The 15947-nt window shown below is 36.2% G+C and overlaps 1 protein-coding gene across 1 annotated transcript in view; it reads right to left on the bottom strand.

Moving 5' to 3' along the window:
* The window catches only part of LOC150098349 (clotting factor B-like), a 43060-nt gene that overhangs the window by 9483 nt on the left and 17630 nt on the right, over positions 1–15947 (bottom strand). Inside the window, exons 3-5 of the mRNA XM_090405421.1 lie at positions 10754–10863; positions 10357–10595; positions 10066–10223 (exon numbers count right to left, since the gene is read on the bottom strand). Of these exons, the coding sequence (XP_090261547.1) occupies positions 10069–10223; positions 10357–10595; positions 10754–10863 (504 nt within the window). The 3' untranslated portion in view covers positions 10066–10068. The remainder of the gene's footprint in view (positions 1–10065; positions 10224–10356; positions 10596–10753; positions 10864–15947) is intronic.

The following is a 15947-nucleotide window of genomic DNA, read 5'->3' as shown; positions in this document are numbered from 1 at the left end:
TTTAATTTAATCTAATTTAAGTTCAGGCTGCAACACGCCACTGCACGCAATTTGGATTTCATTGTACGTATGCACGCTATCCTTTGTGTCATTCTGTTAGATCCTGAATGCAGAGCTTTACCATCAATTCTTTATTCAGGATTTAACATAATAAACTACTACTTATTAAGGAGATATCTGCACATCAGCTAATAATTATAAAGTGTTGTTTTATGTTTTGTAATTATGTATAGTCTGTGTGTGCGATATAGTGAGAGTTATTGTTAGGTTATGTGTAATTCCCAAGTAAGCTGTCTAGTACTTAGTGAAATTCCGAGAAAAGTTTATAATAGTAATCCGGAATAATCACGTATAATCGGTACGTGTCGAGCGTAGCGATGGAGGCTGTACCTACACGGAAATATGACGTCAAGAGCGCCTTCCTAGAATAATGTAACGGGACAGGTTAGCGAGAGTGTAGGATCACCCAAGGGGCATGAACGATGGGGTTCGTGGGTGAAAACCGCATTGAATAGAGGGCGCCCAAATAGGGCGAATAAAAGACGATGCACACCGTTTTACGGGCCTTTTTGACTTTTTGATCTTCGAGTGCGGGATTCAAGTTTTAGGGGGAGTTGGTCGAAGGATTCGTGAGAGAGCGGTGGGTCTTCTACGGGATTGACGGACGACAGGTTCTTTTCTGGAGAATGCTTGAAGATTTTCAAGTAGAGCTGATCGCGATATGACGGCCCATGTGGAATTGAGCCTTAGCAGAATGTCCCATTGGAGAGTTTCCTGCGGAGCGGTAGACAGCACGCAACAGTCGGAAACGATTAGAAGAGAAAGTGTAGTACATCGCCAGGCGCAAAGACAGCCGAAGAATATGCAGTACGGTAATCCAGACCAGATGTGAGATGGCGGCATGAAATCTGAAAGGATCCGGTAATGTAAGAGTTTTCGTTCTATGTTAAAATTTGTTTAGAAGAAAAAGAAATTTGTGTGTGTTGTAACTAAAGGACACTAGTAGAGAACTTTTAGTGAGAATTTGACTGAATTAATTTTTGATTAATTAATTAATTAATTAATCAAAGAAGAGTTGTTAAATAGGCAGTGACTAGTGAATGGCTAGACTTGCTTAAATGAACTTTAGAATTAAGGTAATCATTGATAGAGTATTAATGAAAGTGTTCAATAAGTATTCTGTGAGAAATTTGTGAAAGGAGTTATATAGTAGTATTATGCTTAAACCTAATCCTTTCATAATTGAAGGATTTAATTTGCTCTGATTCATTGTGATTTAGTATAACTCTTAACTTAGAGTGAATTTTGATCCTATGAGTATTTAAACTTAAATAACAGTAAAATGTTTTATGTTTTTCCAATAAACATGCTTTGTACCTTATACCTGAGTTATGCCTGATTACGAATTCAAACCACCACTTATGAAATTGAACCTTTTTGGCAGGAAGGAGTTTAGATATAATGGTTTAAGTGAGATTCGGTCTACGACTGCTAACTGAATCTGCACAGCGCTAGCATGAGATAAATTATTGTGTGTATCCTTTTAAGTTTTGAGTTATTTCCCTGAACAAGAGTCTCTTCTGTTATAGGATGTTGGCTGGCGCAGCAAAATATAAATTTTGCCAATGTCCGAAGAAGAAATAAATCTGAATTAGTATTTTAGGAGCACGACAATAGAGTAGAAGGAGAGTTATTATAGAGGTAGAATAAGATATAATATAGAGAAAGTACAGATATAACAATAACGCAGCCGACGAATTACAGTTTATAACAATGGCACAGCTGGTAGGATTTTATTAGTAGAATTACAATATTCCAATAGAAAATACATATTATAACAATTCCTAGTATTGTTCTACTGTACTGATGATGTCCTAAGATATGTAGGATAAAATATTTACGTAATAAAAAACCTACTACTGTGGTTCACGTGTGTTAATTTTAGTCAATCTTTTTTAATGTTGAGTGTGTGTGCATGTATGTTTTGCTTTGATCTTTGAAACATTTTTTTTCTTTCATTTTGGCAATTTATTTGAATCTTACTGAGCCACACAACAGAACAATCTTGAAAGAAGTTTTTATTGTTGCTGAGGATAAAGTCAATTTCACTAGTTTTTCCATTTGGATGTCTCCATGTCCACTTATTTTGTGTTTTTTTCTTCTTCTTGAAAAAATAATTCATAATAGTAGAAATTGAAGAGAAAAAAAAACTAAGGTTGCTTCTCTATCATCTTATCATTTCATGCCATATCAAAAATTTTCCACTGAGTTTATCAGATTGCTGTATATCAATTCTGGCATTAAAGTCTTCCATTACAATTTTGAAATGATTCAACAAAAAATACGAGGCTCATCTTCTTGAATGGCAGGCAGTGTCAAGTACAGTGATGTGGGCAAATATTAGAATGGGGAACTGAACAATGAGACTTATTTGTGCCTATGGTCCCACAGAAGGTTTTAATAAAGTAGAAGTAGAGGAATATTTTGTGGCTCTAGAGAAAGGTACAGACACAATGAAAAAGGAAAAGTTGGTCCTTGTTGGGGATCTAAATAGCAGAGTAGGAAGTGATTGTCAGACATACAAAAATGTTTTGGGAAAATTTGCAGAAAAGAGCAAAGCTAATAATAATATCAAATACCTGTTGGATTTCTGCTCAGGACATGGACTGGTTATTATTAACCCCATGTTCCAACATAAAAATGTAAACAAATTCACATGGAGAGTAGAGGCAAGGAATAAGAAAAGTCTCATTGACTATGTTATTGTTGATAGTGATGTTTTCTCCCTGGGGCAAGACACCAGAGTGTACAGAGGATTTGAAATTGGAAGCGATCACTATTTAGTCTTCAGCAGGATAAAATTGAATTTCATATTGAAAAGAATAACATGTAAGAAAGTTTTAAAGCAAATAAAAGGTTGAGCAGCTCTCAGATGCAAACTGTAGACTAAAATACACAAAGATTATTGAAGAAAAAATGAAAGAGTTCAAGAACACGAACCAAACTTTGGAGATTCAGTGGCAAACCTTGATTGATTCAGCCAGAGAGGCATGTGGCGAGGTTGTCTGCAAGGATAGAAAAATTAGAACTCCATGGTGGACACAGGAAGTTAAAGAGGCAGTGAAGGAAAAGAAGAAAGCATATCAAAAGTTCCTGGCAAATAAGTCAGCTTGTGCTCTTAGAGAATACAGAGAGAAATGTAAGAAAGCTAACCACTGTGTAAAACTAGCTAAACAAGTCATGGGAGGACTTTGGCAAGAACATAGAAAATAAATATCAAGAAGGTGGCAAAATATTCTGGAGGTTGTTGAAGAAGCTCAGAAATGGAGGAAAGAGTGCTGTAGAAGGAATTAGAGATGATAAAGGTGACATTAAAACGGGAGAAAAAGATATCCTTGAAGTATGGAATAATTACTTCGAAAAATTCCTAAATGAAACAAGTAGTGATAGCACAGTGGTAAAAAAAACACTCAACAGGCATACAAATCCGTACTTGAAGTAGAAAAAGCCATCAAAGACTTGAAATATGGAAAGGCAGCAGGAGTAGATGATATTCAACCAGAAATGCTGAAGTATGGTGGTATAAAAGTATTACAGTGTCTGCACTGTATAGTTCAGAAGACCTGGACAGAGGGAAGAATTCCTGATGATTGGAGTAGAGCTCTAATAGTACCCATAAATAAAAAGGGAAATAAAACTGAATGTGAGAATTACAGAGGTATTTCCCTACTAAGTGTTCCAGGTAAGATTTATGCCAGTATACTTGAGAAACGGTTGAGAAGAATTGTGGAAGAAAAGCTTGGTGAAGAACAAGCTGGATTCAGGTCAAATGGAGGCTGTAAGGATTAGATCTTCACTTTACGACAATTAGTTGCAAAAGCATGGGAATATAACAAAGATCTGTATTTAACTTTTGTCGATCTGGAAAAGGCATATGACAAGGTGCCAAGAGAGAAGCTATTCAATACACTAAAGTTATATGGTGTCGATGGGACCTAATATTAAGCAATACTTTGTCTTTATTTGAGTTGCAAGTCAGCAGTTAGAATTGAAGAAAGTACAGGAAGATGATTTAATGTTAAATCTGGTGTGAGACAAGGATGTACATTATCCCCTCTGTTATTCATTATCTATATGGATCACAATATGAAGGAAAGTTGTGTTAAACATGATATCAGAATTGGAGATGTTATACTTCTAAATAAATCTGCTACAAGTTTGCAAGATTCCCTGACTAAATTGAATAACTGTTGTAATAGATATGGTATGAAGTTCACCAATAAAAAATCAATTTTTAGTGAAGATGGTAAATTAAATATGGAAATAGACAACAGAATCAATAAAGCTGGTATTGTAGGAAGTCAATTGAATAAATTCATATGGAATAAGAAATTAGTCAGAACACTAAATTAGTTGTATACAAGACAGCGTTCAAACCAGTTTTAACTTATGGATCTGAGAGCTGGGTCAGAAGTAAAACAATTGACCAAAGACTAGAGACCGCTGATATGAGAGTCGATGATATTCAACCAGAAATGCTGAAGTATGGTGGTATAAAAGTATTACAGTGTCTGCACTGTATAGTTCAGAAGACCTGGACAGAGGGAAGAATTCCTGATGATTGGAGTAGAGCTCTAATAGTACCCATAAATAAAAAGGGAAATAAAACTGAATGTGAGAATTACAGAGGCATTTCCCTACTAAGTGTTCCAGGTAAGATTTATGCCAGTATACTTGAGAAACGGTTGAGAAGAATTGTGGAAGAAAAGCTTGGTGAAGAACAAGCTGGATTCAGGTCAATGGAGGCTGTAAGGATTAGATCTTCACTTTACGACAATTAGTTGCAAAAGCATGGGAATATAACAAAGATCTGTATTTAACTTTTGTCGATCTGGAAAAGGCATATGACAAGGTGCCAAGAGAGAAGCTATTCAATACACTAAAGTTATATGGTGTCGATGGGACCTAATATTAAGCAATACTTTGTCTTTATTTGAGTTGCAAGTCAGCAGTTAGAATTGAAGAAAGTACAGGAAGATGATTTAATGTTAAATCTGGTGTGAGACAAGGATGTACATTATCCCCTCTGTTATTCATTATCTATATGGATCACAATATGAAGGAAAGTTGTGTTAAACATGATATCAGAATTGGAGATGTTATACTTCTAAATAAATCTGCTACAAGTTTGCAAGATTCCCTGACTAAATTGAATAACTGTTGTAATAGATATGGTATGAAGTTCACCAATAAAAAATCAATTTTTAGTGAAGATGGTAAATTAAATATGGAAATAGACAACAGAATCAATAAAGCTGGTATTGTAGGAAGTCAATTGAATAAATTCATATGGAATAAGAGAGAAATTAGTCAGAACACTAAATTAGTTGTATACAAGACAGCGTTCAAACCAGTTTTAACTTATGGATCTGAGAGCTGGGTCAGAAGTAAAACAATTGACCAAAGACTAGAGACCGCTGATATGAGAGTCCTGAGAAAGATTATAGGCGTGATCAGATGGCATCAATGGCAATATCATATTAAAAATGAGGATATTAGGAAAGAACTTGATATTGTCAGCATCCAGGAATGCGTTAGCAGAGCTAATCTCAGGTGGTATGGTCACTTAAACAAAATGGGCGAGGAAAGATTAGCAAAACAAGTGTTCTCTGCCAGGTTGGCAGGAAAATGACCCAGAGGAAGATCCAGATATATGTGGATTGATACAGTACAAAGTGCCTTAGACAACAGATATATAAAATCTGATATTGATGTTGGAGTCTTGACAAGTAACAGACTGATTTGGAGGAAAATTGTAGATAGGAAGTTAGTAATGAGGTAAATTTTTCATGAAGTACTATTATATCCTGTACACCCCTTAAGGGTACATGTCAGGAATTTGATGATGATGTTTTCTTTTGTTGTAAAGTTGGGAAATATCAAGATAGAAGTCTTCAATTTTTTTTTTATCAATATGTCTTATTGTTAGTGCACAGACTTGGACATTCTTGAGAGTGTACTGTTTTAAGATTTGGAAAACAATACTTTATATACAATTGTATGCATCATATGCAATTGCACTGTATAATAATGAGCAATATATAGTCTGTAAGCTGTAAGTCACCATTTAAAATTGAAGGAGGTAGAGGAAGATGGTTTGATGTTAAATTAGGTGTGTAAAAAGGGCGCATTGATCTCCACTGTTATTTATTATCTATATGGATTGCATTATGAAGGAAAGTGTATTATTATTATTATTATTCAGGCCTCCATGGAGTCGAAAGACTCATCGTTTGAGGTCCTTCCTAAGAACATAGTCTGTCAAGACTCATCGAGGGAAGATCCCCCCCCCAAAAAACACAAAGTCTATCATACCACTCCTTAAACTCATTGACCGTTCTCGCTCTCACCACTCCATCAGGCAATGCATTCCACAGTCCAACCACCCTCCACGCAAAGAAACCACTCCTCACCCTCTTGCTCACAGTTTCCTTTCGTAACTTCCAGGGATGGCCTCTTGTCATCACTCCTTCCCGCTGTTCAACCAAGCGAAAGAACTCCCCAGTGTCAACCCTGTAACCACCTCTCAACAGTTTAAAAGTCTCAATCATATCACCTCTCCTTCTTCTATCCACCAAACTCTGTAGTCCACATTCCCTCAGCCGATCCTCATAACTATCCTTGTACAGTCCTGAAACCATCTTTGTCATCCGTCTTTGTATCCTTTCCACAGTTAATTTATCCCCTTCAAATCCTGGAGACCAAATCTGAGAACAATAGTCCAAGTGTGGTCTGATCAGAAATTTATACAACGGAATGATAACCTTCTTATCTCTGCAGGTCAGTGTCCTTCTCATAATTGCAGCAATCCTCTGTGTTACCTTCACCACCGTTGCAATATGTCCCCTAAACTTCAGGTTTCTATCAACCGTCAACCACAGATCTCTTGTCTCCTCTACTTCCTCCAGCATAACTCCTCCCATACAGTATGCTGCATCCCATTGATGTTTCCCAAACCGCAAGACCTTATATTTTGCTGCATTACACTGACACCCCCATTCATTTCCCATCAATCTAGCTTATTCAAATCCTCTTGCAGGGCTAATACATCTGCACTATTACTAATAATCCTTCCTAGTTTCAATCATCCGCAAACAACTGAATATCCTCTTTCAATGTCATTGATATAAAGGTTAAACAATACAGGTCCTAGTACTGAGCCTGTGGGACCCCACTTGTAGCCCTCTGCCTCCTTGAAACTGCTCCACCATACACAACTCTCTGATACCTATCAGACAGCCAATCCTGAATCCAGTTAACCAATCTCACATCCAGACCCATGTGCTGCAACTTAAATATCAGCTTATCATGTGGCACCCTGTCAAATGCCTTTGCTAAGTCTAAGAAAATTGCAGTATATGCCTTTCCCTCATCTAATGTTCTTGTAACTTTATTATAAAACGCTAGCATATTGCTAAAACAAGAGCGCCCTTTCACAAATCCATGTTGACTCTCACAGATAACATTACCCTCATCTGCCCAATGTTCTATACGGTCCCTCACTACTTTCTCCAAGATCTTAACAACTACTGATGACACACAGACTGGCCTATAATTAGATACTTCCTGCAATGGCACTATCTTACCTTCCTTCCATTCCCTGAGCATCTTTGCCGAAGCCAGACTTTCATTGAAAAGCCACGTTAAAGGCACTGTCAGTTCCCTGGCACATTCTCTCAAAACTCGTGGTGAAATACCATCCAGTCCCAAAGCTTTACTGACATCCAGAGTACTCGGTATCTGAAACACACTCTCCTCCTGTGCCTCTAAACCTCAAACCAGCCCTATCCCTCTAGCATTAAAACTGACTCCTCTAGGATGAAATACTCCAATAAAGTGTTCATTGAACAATTCCACTATGTCCTCTGCATCAGTCACTCTATTCCCATTTTTATCCCACAATATCATTCTTCCACAGTCATTTCTCCTCCTACTGGCCACATAGCTAAAAAATTCCCTAGTATTTAACCTGATATCAAAATTGGAGATATTAATGTCAGCTCTTTGCTTTATTTGGATGATGTTATACTTCTAAATAATCTGCTACAAGACTGCAAGATTCCCTGACTAAATTGAATAACTGTTGTAATAGATATGGTATGAAGGTCAGCAATAAAAAGACAATGAAAATAAGCAGAAGCATTGATAATATCAACTGCATTCTGAATAGAGAACCTATAGAACAAGTGAAGCATCTCAGCTACTTAGGCACGATTTTGAATGAAGAAGGTAAATTAAATATGGAAACAGATAACAGAATTAGTAAAGCTAGTATGGTAGAAAGTCAGCTGAATAAATTTATATGGAATAAGAAAGAAATTAGTCAAAACACTAAATTAGTTGTATACAAGACAGTATTCAAAGAAATGTTAACTTATGTATCTGAGACCTGGGTTAGAAATAATACACTTGGTCAAAGACTGGAAACCACACTTCTGGGAAAGATTAGGATTCCAGAATGCGTTAGCAGAGCTATTCTCAAATAGTATGGTCATTTAAATAGAATGGAAGAAGAAAGATTAGCAAAACAAAATGTTTTCTGTCAGATTGGCAGGGAAAAGATCCAGAAGAGGACCAAGATGTAATTAGATTGATATAGCAAAAAGTGTCTTAAAAGATGAAATATCATCAAATTTCTGACATGTACCTGCAAGGTGCATACAGGATATTATGATAATACTACATGAAAAACTTACATCATTACTAACCTCTTGTCAACAAATTTCTTTCAAATCAATCTATCTGTCAAGACTTCAACATTATCAGATCTCATATTTCTGTCCTCTAAGGCACTTTTTACTGTATCAGTCCACCTATCTTGGTCTTCCTCTGGATCGTTCTCTGCCAGATCTTTGACAATAATATAATTAATATAATATTTTAAGAGCCTGTGTAGCTCAGTGGAAATGGTGTTTACACTCCTTAGTGCTAGACAGCCTGAAGAGAGAATCATGAGTTTGATTCTAGTTGCCAGCTAGAGGAACTTTTTTTAAGCCTTTTTTCGACTGGTTCCTGAGTTAGTTGATCTCTAGCATGGCAAGCAGATTTTTTCTCCTGGAAACTCAGGTTTTTGTAATAAATTCAAGACATTGACCATAGAAACTATATTATTTTCAGACCACGAGATGGCAGCACTTGTTAGCCATATCTTCAATGCGTACAACTTAATTAGTGAGTCTTGGGCTAGCTATCTCTGACTGCCTACCAGTGGAGACTGAACTGCCCACTCAGGCTCCAAAAGTTAGACAGGGCTAAAACAGCCTCACCTACTCCCTATACAGCAATGAAAAAGGTATTAGCTCATTTATATGTATTTATATATGGTTTTATTTATTGGACTAATTTTGTGAGAAAACTTAACTAGCTAGGTAGTTAACAGTTAATTTCTGACAAACATTAAATTAAAAATGCCAAGAAATTATATTCTTATTTAATCCTTTACCCAAAGTGTAAGCAAAACTTGTGTTTAGTGTCTTCACGACTAGGGTACTTGCATATAGAAGCTAATGACTTCACATTATATGCCTTAGTAATGCAAAGCACACATCCTTTCAAGTGTGTATAATGCTATGCATTATAAGATGGGCCACTACCCGGACCAGGTTCGACCTTCATTGAGGTCTCATCAATAGGAGTCAGAGCCAGAAGAGTAAAACAAGGTTTCTGAAAACAAGAAACAAATAATGAAGAAGTCATATACATCACATATACAAGTAGTGAACAGGTGTCATAACTTGCTTAAAATACTCTGAATTAGAGCTAGTTGTTGAAAGTTATTTCACTTCACTATAAATTAAATTAAAAACTTCACACAAACTCTGTTCGCTTACTTGGATAGAGGATTAAACAATACAATTTTTTGGAATTTTTAATTTATAACCAAGTGAGAAAAACTTTCAACAGCTTATGACAAATGTGTTATAAAGCAAACCCAGATCAGATAATACTAATAGCTACTTAATTTATTCCAAGTTCAAATATAAAAGGTAAGTGATAAGTACTCACTGATCATGTATCTTTGCCACCCTCTGGCAATCCACCTACACAAAGTATTCTATCAACACTTTGATTTTTTGGAAGATATGAGAAGAGTATCTTGCAATTTTCCTTTGCTCTGATAGGCAGAAGGAGCTCATGAAGTGCAATGCCTATTTGAGTACCAGCTGTGAGAATATAATTTACAGTTACTGTTTATTTTGCAATAGAAGCTCATTAAATGAACCAGAAATAACATGCATTTTCAGGATTTCTGCAACTAATCAACAAACACTTTAATAGAAAAAACTCAATACTTACTTGGACTGCTTAGCCCAACCACAGTAGCCATTTTTCCAATGAAATCATGTTCTGTTTGATTTTCTGCTGGAAGACAAACTACTTTGGCTTCATTTACATCTTGATCCAGCTGTATGAGGGCTATTGCATTTTCCATAGTCCTTTGATTATAATCTGCATGAATTTTAATCAACTTGATACCATAAGATGTTCCATCTTTATCACTGTGACCTCCAATTTGCACTTTAAATTTTGAAAGGCTGTAATAAAAACCACTTTTAGACTATCTGATGCAAAAAAGTGATTTAAAATCATAGCACTTTTGTGAATATTATCACTGTTTATTGATAATAAACATGTATGAGGGCTATTGCATGGTCTATAGCTTAAATCACTGCACATCAAAAAATGAACTTACTCTGCATCTTGTAAACAGTAGACTGCAGATGTCAGAACATATCTTGAACTGATTAGTGATCCTGTATATCTTTGCCTGTCAGTTTGTTTCTGATTTTCAAGTATTTGTACCTGTAACGAAAAGCAAAATTCAGTCTTGACTTTTAGTCACATCAAAATGTATTATTGCTTAATAATAGATTCAATTTAGTTCTCTCACTTCCATGTGAAGCTGCCATTTGAAACATCAAACTAATCAAAACACATTTTCTGTTGGCTTTAAATGAAGGGAAGGGGGGGGGGGCAGGGTGATGGCAGATAGGGTCTATAGCTAAGCAGCAAACTGTGAATGAGTTTTAGAGAAGGTATAAAGGCTAGTGTGGGTGATGTATAGTCTCCCTTGAAAAGTTCTCGTCTCTCTGGAAGTGTAATAATAATAATTGTGAATGGTATATGGAATTATAATTATGAATGGTATGCGAGTGGAGCTGTTTGAGGAGAAGGGAGCACAGTTTGTAGATGTATGACATATATTTGAGGGAAGAATGAAATTATACAGGTGTGATGGGTTCCATTTGAATGGCTTTGGACTTAAAGTATTGCAGGATGGAAGCACAGCGTGTGTGATGCATGCTAGAGATGAAGTGAAAAATCAGGAGTGGTATTGAATGGCTTTGGACTTAAAGTGATGCATGTGATGTGTGATGCATGCTAGAGATGAAGTGAAAAATCAGGAGTGGTATTGAAGAGACAGAAGTGCTTGGGAGTGAAAACAGTAGTAGTAGTGTGAGTGATGAAGAGAGAGAGAGAGAGAGAGAGAGAGAGAATGCACGAGGAATAGGGAAACAGGGGGGATCCCGAGTGGACAGGGAGACATGGCATAAGGATAGTGGATGTTGAAAGTGGTAGTGAACGTATGTATGAAGATGGAGTCTATTGTGATAAGGATGGGGAAGTAGAGATTGAGCAAACATATGTGGTAAGTGGTGATAAAGGTAATTGGGCAGGTGTGGGAGAAATCACAACCAACAAGTGGCTTGGATAAGACTGGTTATAGACCTAAAAATGAATTATTGTGTTTGTTTACAAATGCCAGAAGTATCATAAATAAGGGAGATGAAATGGTCTCAATGAATGAATTTATTCACCACAAAATCATTAAAATAAGTGAAATATGGTTGAATGAAGATGATATTCTAACAGGAATAGAAATGGAAGGATACAGTATTTTTCACGATGATAGAAAGGACAGTAAGGGAGGGGGGAAAGTGCTGCTGCTACTGATAACAGGAATTATGTCCACATAAGGTACACATAAAAGAGAGAAATAGTGGCAATGGTTAAGAGGCAGTGTGATGTAACGTGGAAGATGACAGGAAGACATATTTGGTAGGATGTTACTATAGGCCTAGAAATTTGGAGGGTGGTGATGAAGAAATGTATAAACAACTTGGATTAGTGAATAAAGGAAGGGTAATTATTATGGATGATTTCAATTATGGCAGTACAGATTGGAATGAAGAGGTAGCATTTGAGAATAAGGAAAATGAATTTCTCGTGTTCTTGAGAGATAACTATCTCAGGCAGCATATAAAGGAGGGCATGCGAGTATCGAGAGTTTAAGATCTGTTCATTTCATCAGAGGATGTGATTGTGAGTGAGATTTCATACTTTCCTCCAGTTTGGTGAAAGTGATCACCTGGGTTGTGGCTATCAATATGCAGACTTTTGTGAGGAAAGGGTATATGTGGAATCAGCGAATGCCCGAGTAAATTTTTGAGTGTGGGCAAGATTTTTTTCCCTGCCCTTCGGTCGAAATTGTATATGTATATATAAAAATTATATATATATAGTGAATAAATAAATAAAATATTTGTGTGTTTATTATATAACGAGTACATAATTTTAACACAATTTATAAATATTACATAAATCACATCGAATATGACAAAACAAATATGAAAAAATCTAAATTAAGAATTAACAATTTTAATTATTTAAAAAAAGAAACCTTTCTAGCCTTAATTTCGGCAAAAGACTTTACTACTACTTCTAGATCTAATGTCTCGGCTATGTCACTTTCAATAGATAAAGTGGCTAAGACATCTAATCTCTCTCTCTCTCTCTCTTGGGACATTGTGGACCTCAAGTAATTTTTAATAAGTCTTAATTTAGAAAAACAGCACTCTGCACTTGCAAATGTAGTTGGGATTGTTAAAAGAATTTCTAGTGATATGTACACATTAAAAAAAAAGACATCATTGTCATCAAATTCCTGCTAAGTACCCTCAAGGGGTGTACAGGATATGATAGTACTACATGAAAAAAATTACATCATTACTAACTTCCTATCTACAATTTTCCTCCAAATCAGTCTGTTACTTGTCAAGACTCCAACATTATCAGATCTTATATTTCTATCGTCTAAAGCACTTTGATTCAGCAGGAAGACCTTGTTTTACTAATATATCAATTATTGAACTGGACAAGTTTGGCCATAAAGCTGGATCATCATAAAGCTCGTAATTTATTGTTGAGGTATTTATATTTGAAGTCGAAGCTATTGGATGTTTCTCAAGAGCCTGATTATCATCTAAACACAAATTCGAATTTTCAGACACATTGTCAGTGGGGGATTCCACAGGAATGTCACTTTTCCTGACTCTTGTTTCTGATAATTCCTAAAATTTCCGCAATTGATTTTCTTGCGGAGCTTGAATAACTTCTCGTTCTGCTTCTTTTCTCAATGAAATTGAATCTAAATAGGTTTCTGTCTCAGGGATTATCAAAATAAAAATAATTATTTGGATCTTATATAATTAGAATAAAATACAGTTATCTTTATAAATATGTATATATAAATTTAATATTTTTTAAATATATGATATATCCATTAATTAAGAGGGAGATGTTAAATCCCGTTTTATTTTATAGCCGGGTACGAAACGTGGGTCGAAATCCAACGACATCCATAGTTTCAATGCCGAAAATACTATCGGCGGAACCAAGTGTAACTGATCACTTGGATAGTACAACACCAGGGCAACTCCATGCAAAGGTGGAGCAAGCTCCGTCATTAACTTTAATATTTTTTTATAATTTAAAACCCAGCTCCTAAGAGATGTATATATATCGTTTTACATTATGAGAAGAGGTCACTACCCAGGCTGGTTTCAACCTTTTTTGAGGTCTCATCAGTGAGTAGGTAGACCTGGAATATCAAGATTTTAAGTGAACAGAAACTTACATACCTTTACTATCGAACTGCCGAAGTGGTGTACTATATAATGTTAAACCTTGTAAACTACAAAGATAATAAGCCTTTTGGCTTATTATCTTTGTATGATATATATCCAATTTAATTTTTTTTTGTCTCCAGTATAATTGTAACATAAACTCTAAGTTTTCTACCCTTTTACTTTTCCGCCTGAGGCATTCGCCCATTCTGTCCCTGCCTCACGGCAGGCTTGTGTGGAATTATAAGGCTGGTGATTATGACAAGCATAGGAGACAGACTGGAGCTATAGCATGGAATGAGGAGTTGAGTAGTGAGGGGCAAGGAAATAAATGCTGCTTGGGAACTGACAAAGAAATACATAACAAAATCAATGTGTGAATATATTCCGAAGGCCAAAAGGCTGAATAAGGTAGGTGTAAAATGAATGAATAAGGTACTCTGGGGACAGTACAAGATGAATAATGGTAATAATCAGTTACTTAAGAGTATAAAGAACAAGCTAGGAAAGTGACTCAGTAAGGAAAACAAAAGTGAGGTATGATGAGAAACTGGCAAATCAGATGAAGAAAATCACCACAGAGTTTTTTAGTTATGTGGCAAGTAGAAGGAAGAATGATCATGGTAAGATGATGTTAATGGAAGGAAATGGTAACTGCTACAGAAGACATTGATGAGGTATTCAATGATCATTTATAAGGGTTTTTCATCCTAACCATGGTGGTATCATGAGGAACTTAAGTGCAGAGGACATAGGAAAGGATAGCTTAATTGTGAGTGAGAAGGAGGTATTTGAGGAAATAAATAACCTTCATGTCAATAAGGCAATAGGATTTGATGACATATCACCATTGACATTGATCTTAAGGGAATGTTCCAGGGAATTGGCAATAGCACTGGCATGCCTTTTTAATAGGTCTTACAACAGCACAGGTTCCAAGGGAATGGAAGGAGGGCAAAATTGTTCCACTGCATAAAGATGGCGATAAAGCTGTAGCTTCATATTATATGCCAACCTCTATATCTGGAGATGTGGTGAAAGTACTGAAGAGATTGGTGAGAAGTAGGAGACAGAAATGGGTTGATAAGAGTGGTATTCTCTGTTGTTATGAACAAGGCTTGTTAAAGGGAGATCATGTTTCACTAACTTACTTATGTAGTATAACAAAGTGACAAATACCTTGGACGAGGAAGATGCATATATAGTGGTGTACTTGGATTTTGCAAAAGATTTTGATAGCCTGCCACATGACAAGCTCTTAAATAAAATGAAACAGATGGGATCGGATAACAGACTTCTGAGTTGGATCAGTGACTGGCTGTCAGATAGGTATCAGAAAGTTGTATATGGAGTTACAGTATCCCAAAAGATGGTCACTAGTGGTGTACTGCAGAGGTCAGTTTTGGGACCATTGTTGTTCAATTTGTATGTTAATGATATTGGAATGGGTTTAACTAATGATATACAGCTGTTTGCAGATGATGCAAAACTGGGGAGAGCATTACAGAGTCAAGCAGATGTTATGGTCTTACAGGAGAACTTGAATAGATCGCATGAATGGGCTGGTAAGTAGAACTGTCAGTTCAATGTTGCAAATGTAAGGATTTGAGATATGGTGAGCAATGATGGGACACTTGGTGGGGAAACTTTAAAGGAAGTAGAGGAGATACGAGATCTAGGAGTGATGGTGGACAAGGACCCGAAATTTGAGGGCTACATTGCACAAGTTGTGAAGACGTCTCATTGGATAATGGCAATGATGCAGAGGACCCTGATATGCAGAAACAAAGAGTTTATGATGCCATTGTATAAGGGCTTGATCAGTCCTCATATGGATTATTGTGCACACAGTTGTTCACCAGGTTTTCATGGTGATGAGGATATGTTGGAAAAGTGTCCAGAGAAGATTCATAAGTGGTCAGTAGTCTTTGAAATATGGAGTATGAGGACAGATTGAGAGAATGTAAGTTGCAAAGCTGC

This window comes from Typopeltis vanoorti, chromosome 15 (assembly GCF_054136105.1).
Source record: "Typopeltis vanoorti isolate ZY-2024b chromosome 15, IOZ_Tvanoo_1.0, whole genome shotgun sequence".
NCBI classification, from domain to species: Eukaryota; Metazoa; Arthropoda; class Arachnida; order Uropygi; family Thelyphonidae; genus Typopeltis; species Typopeltis vanoorti.
This window is presented reverse-complemented; position numbering and strand designations above follow the sequence as displayed.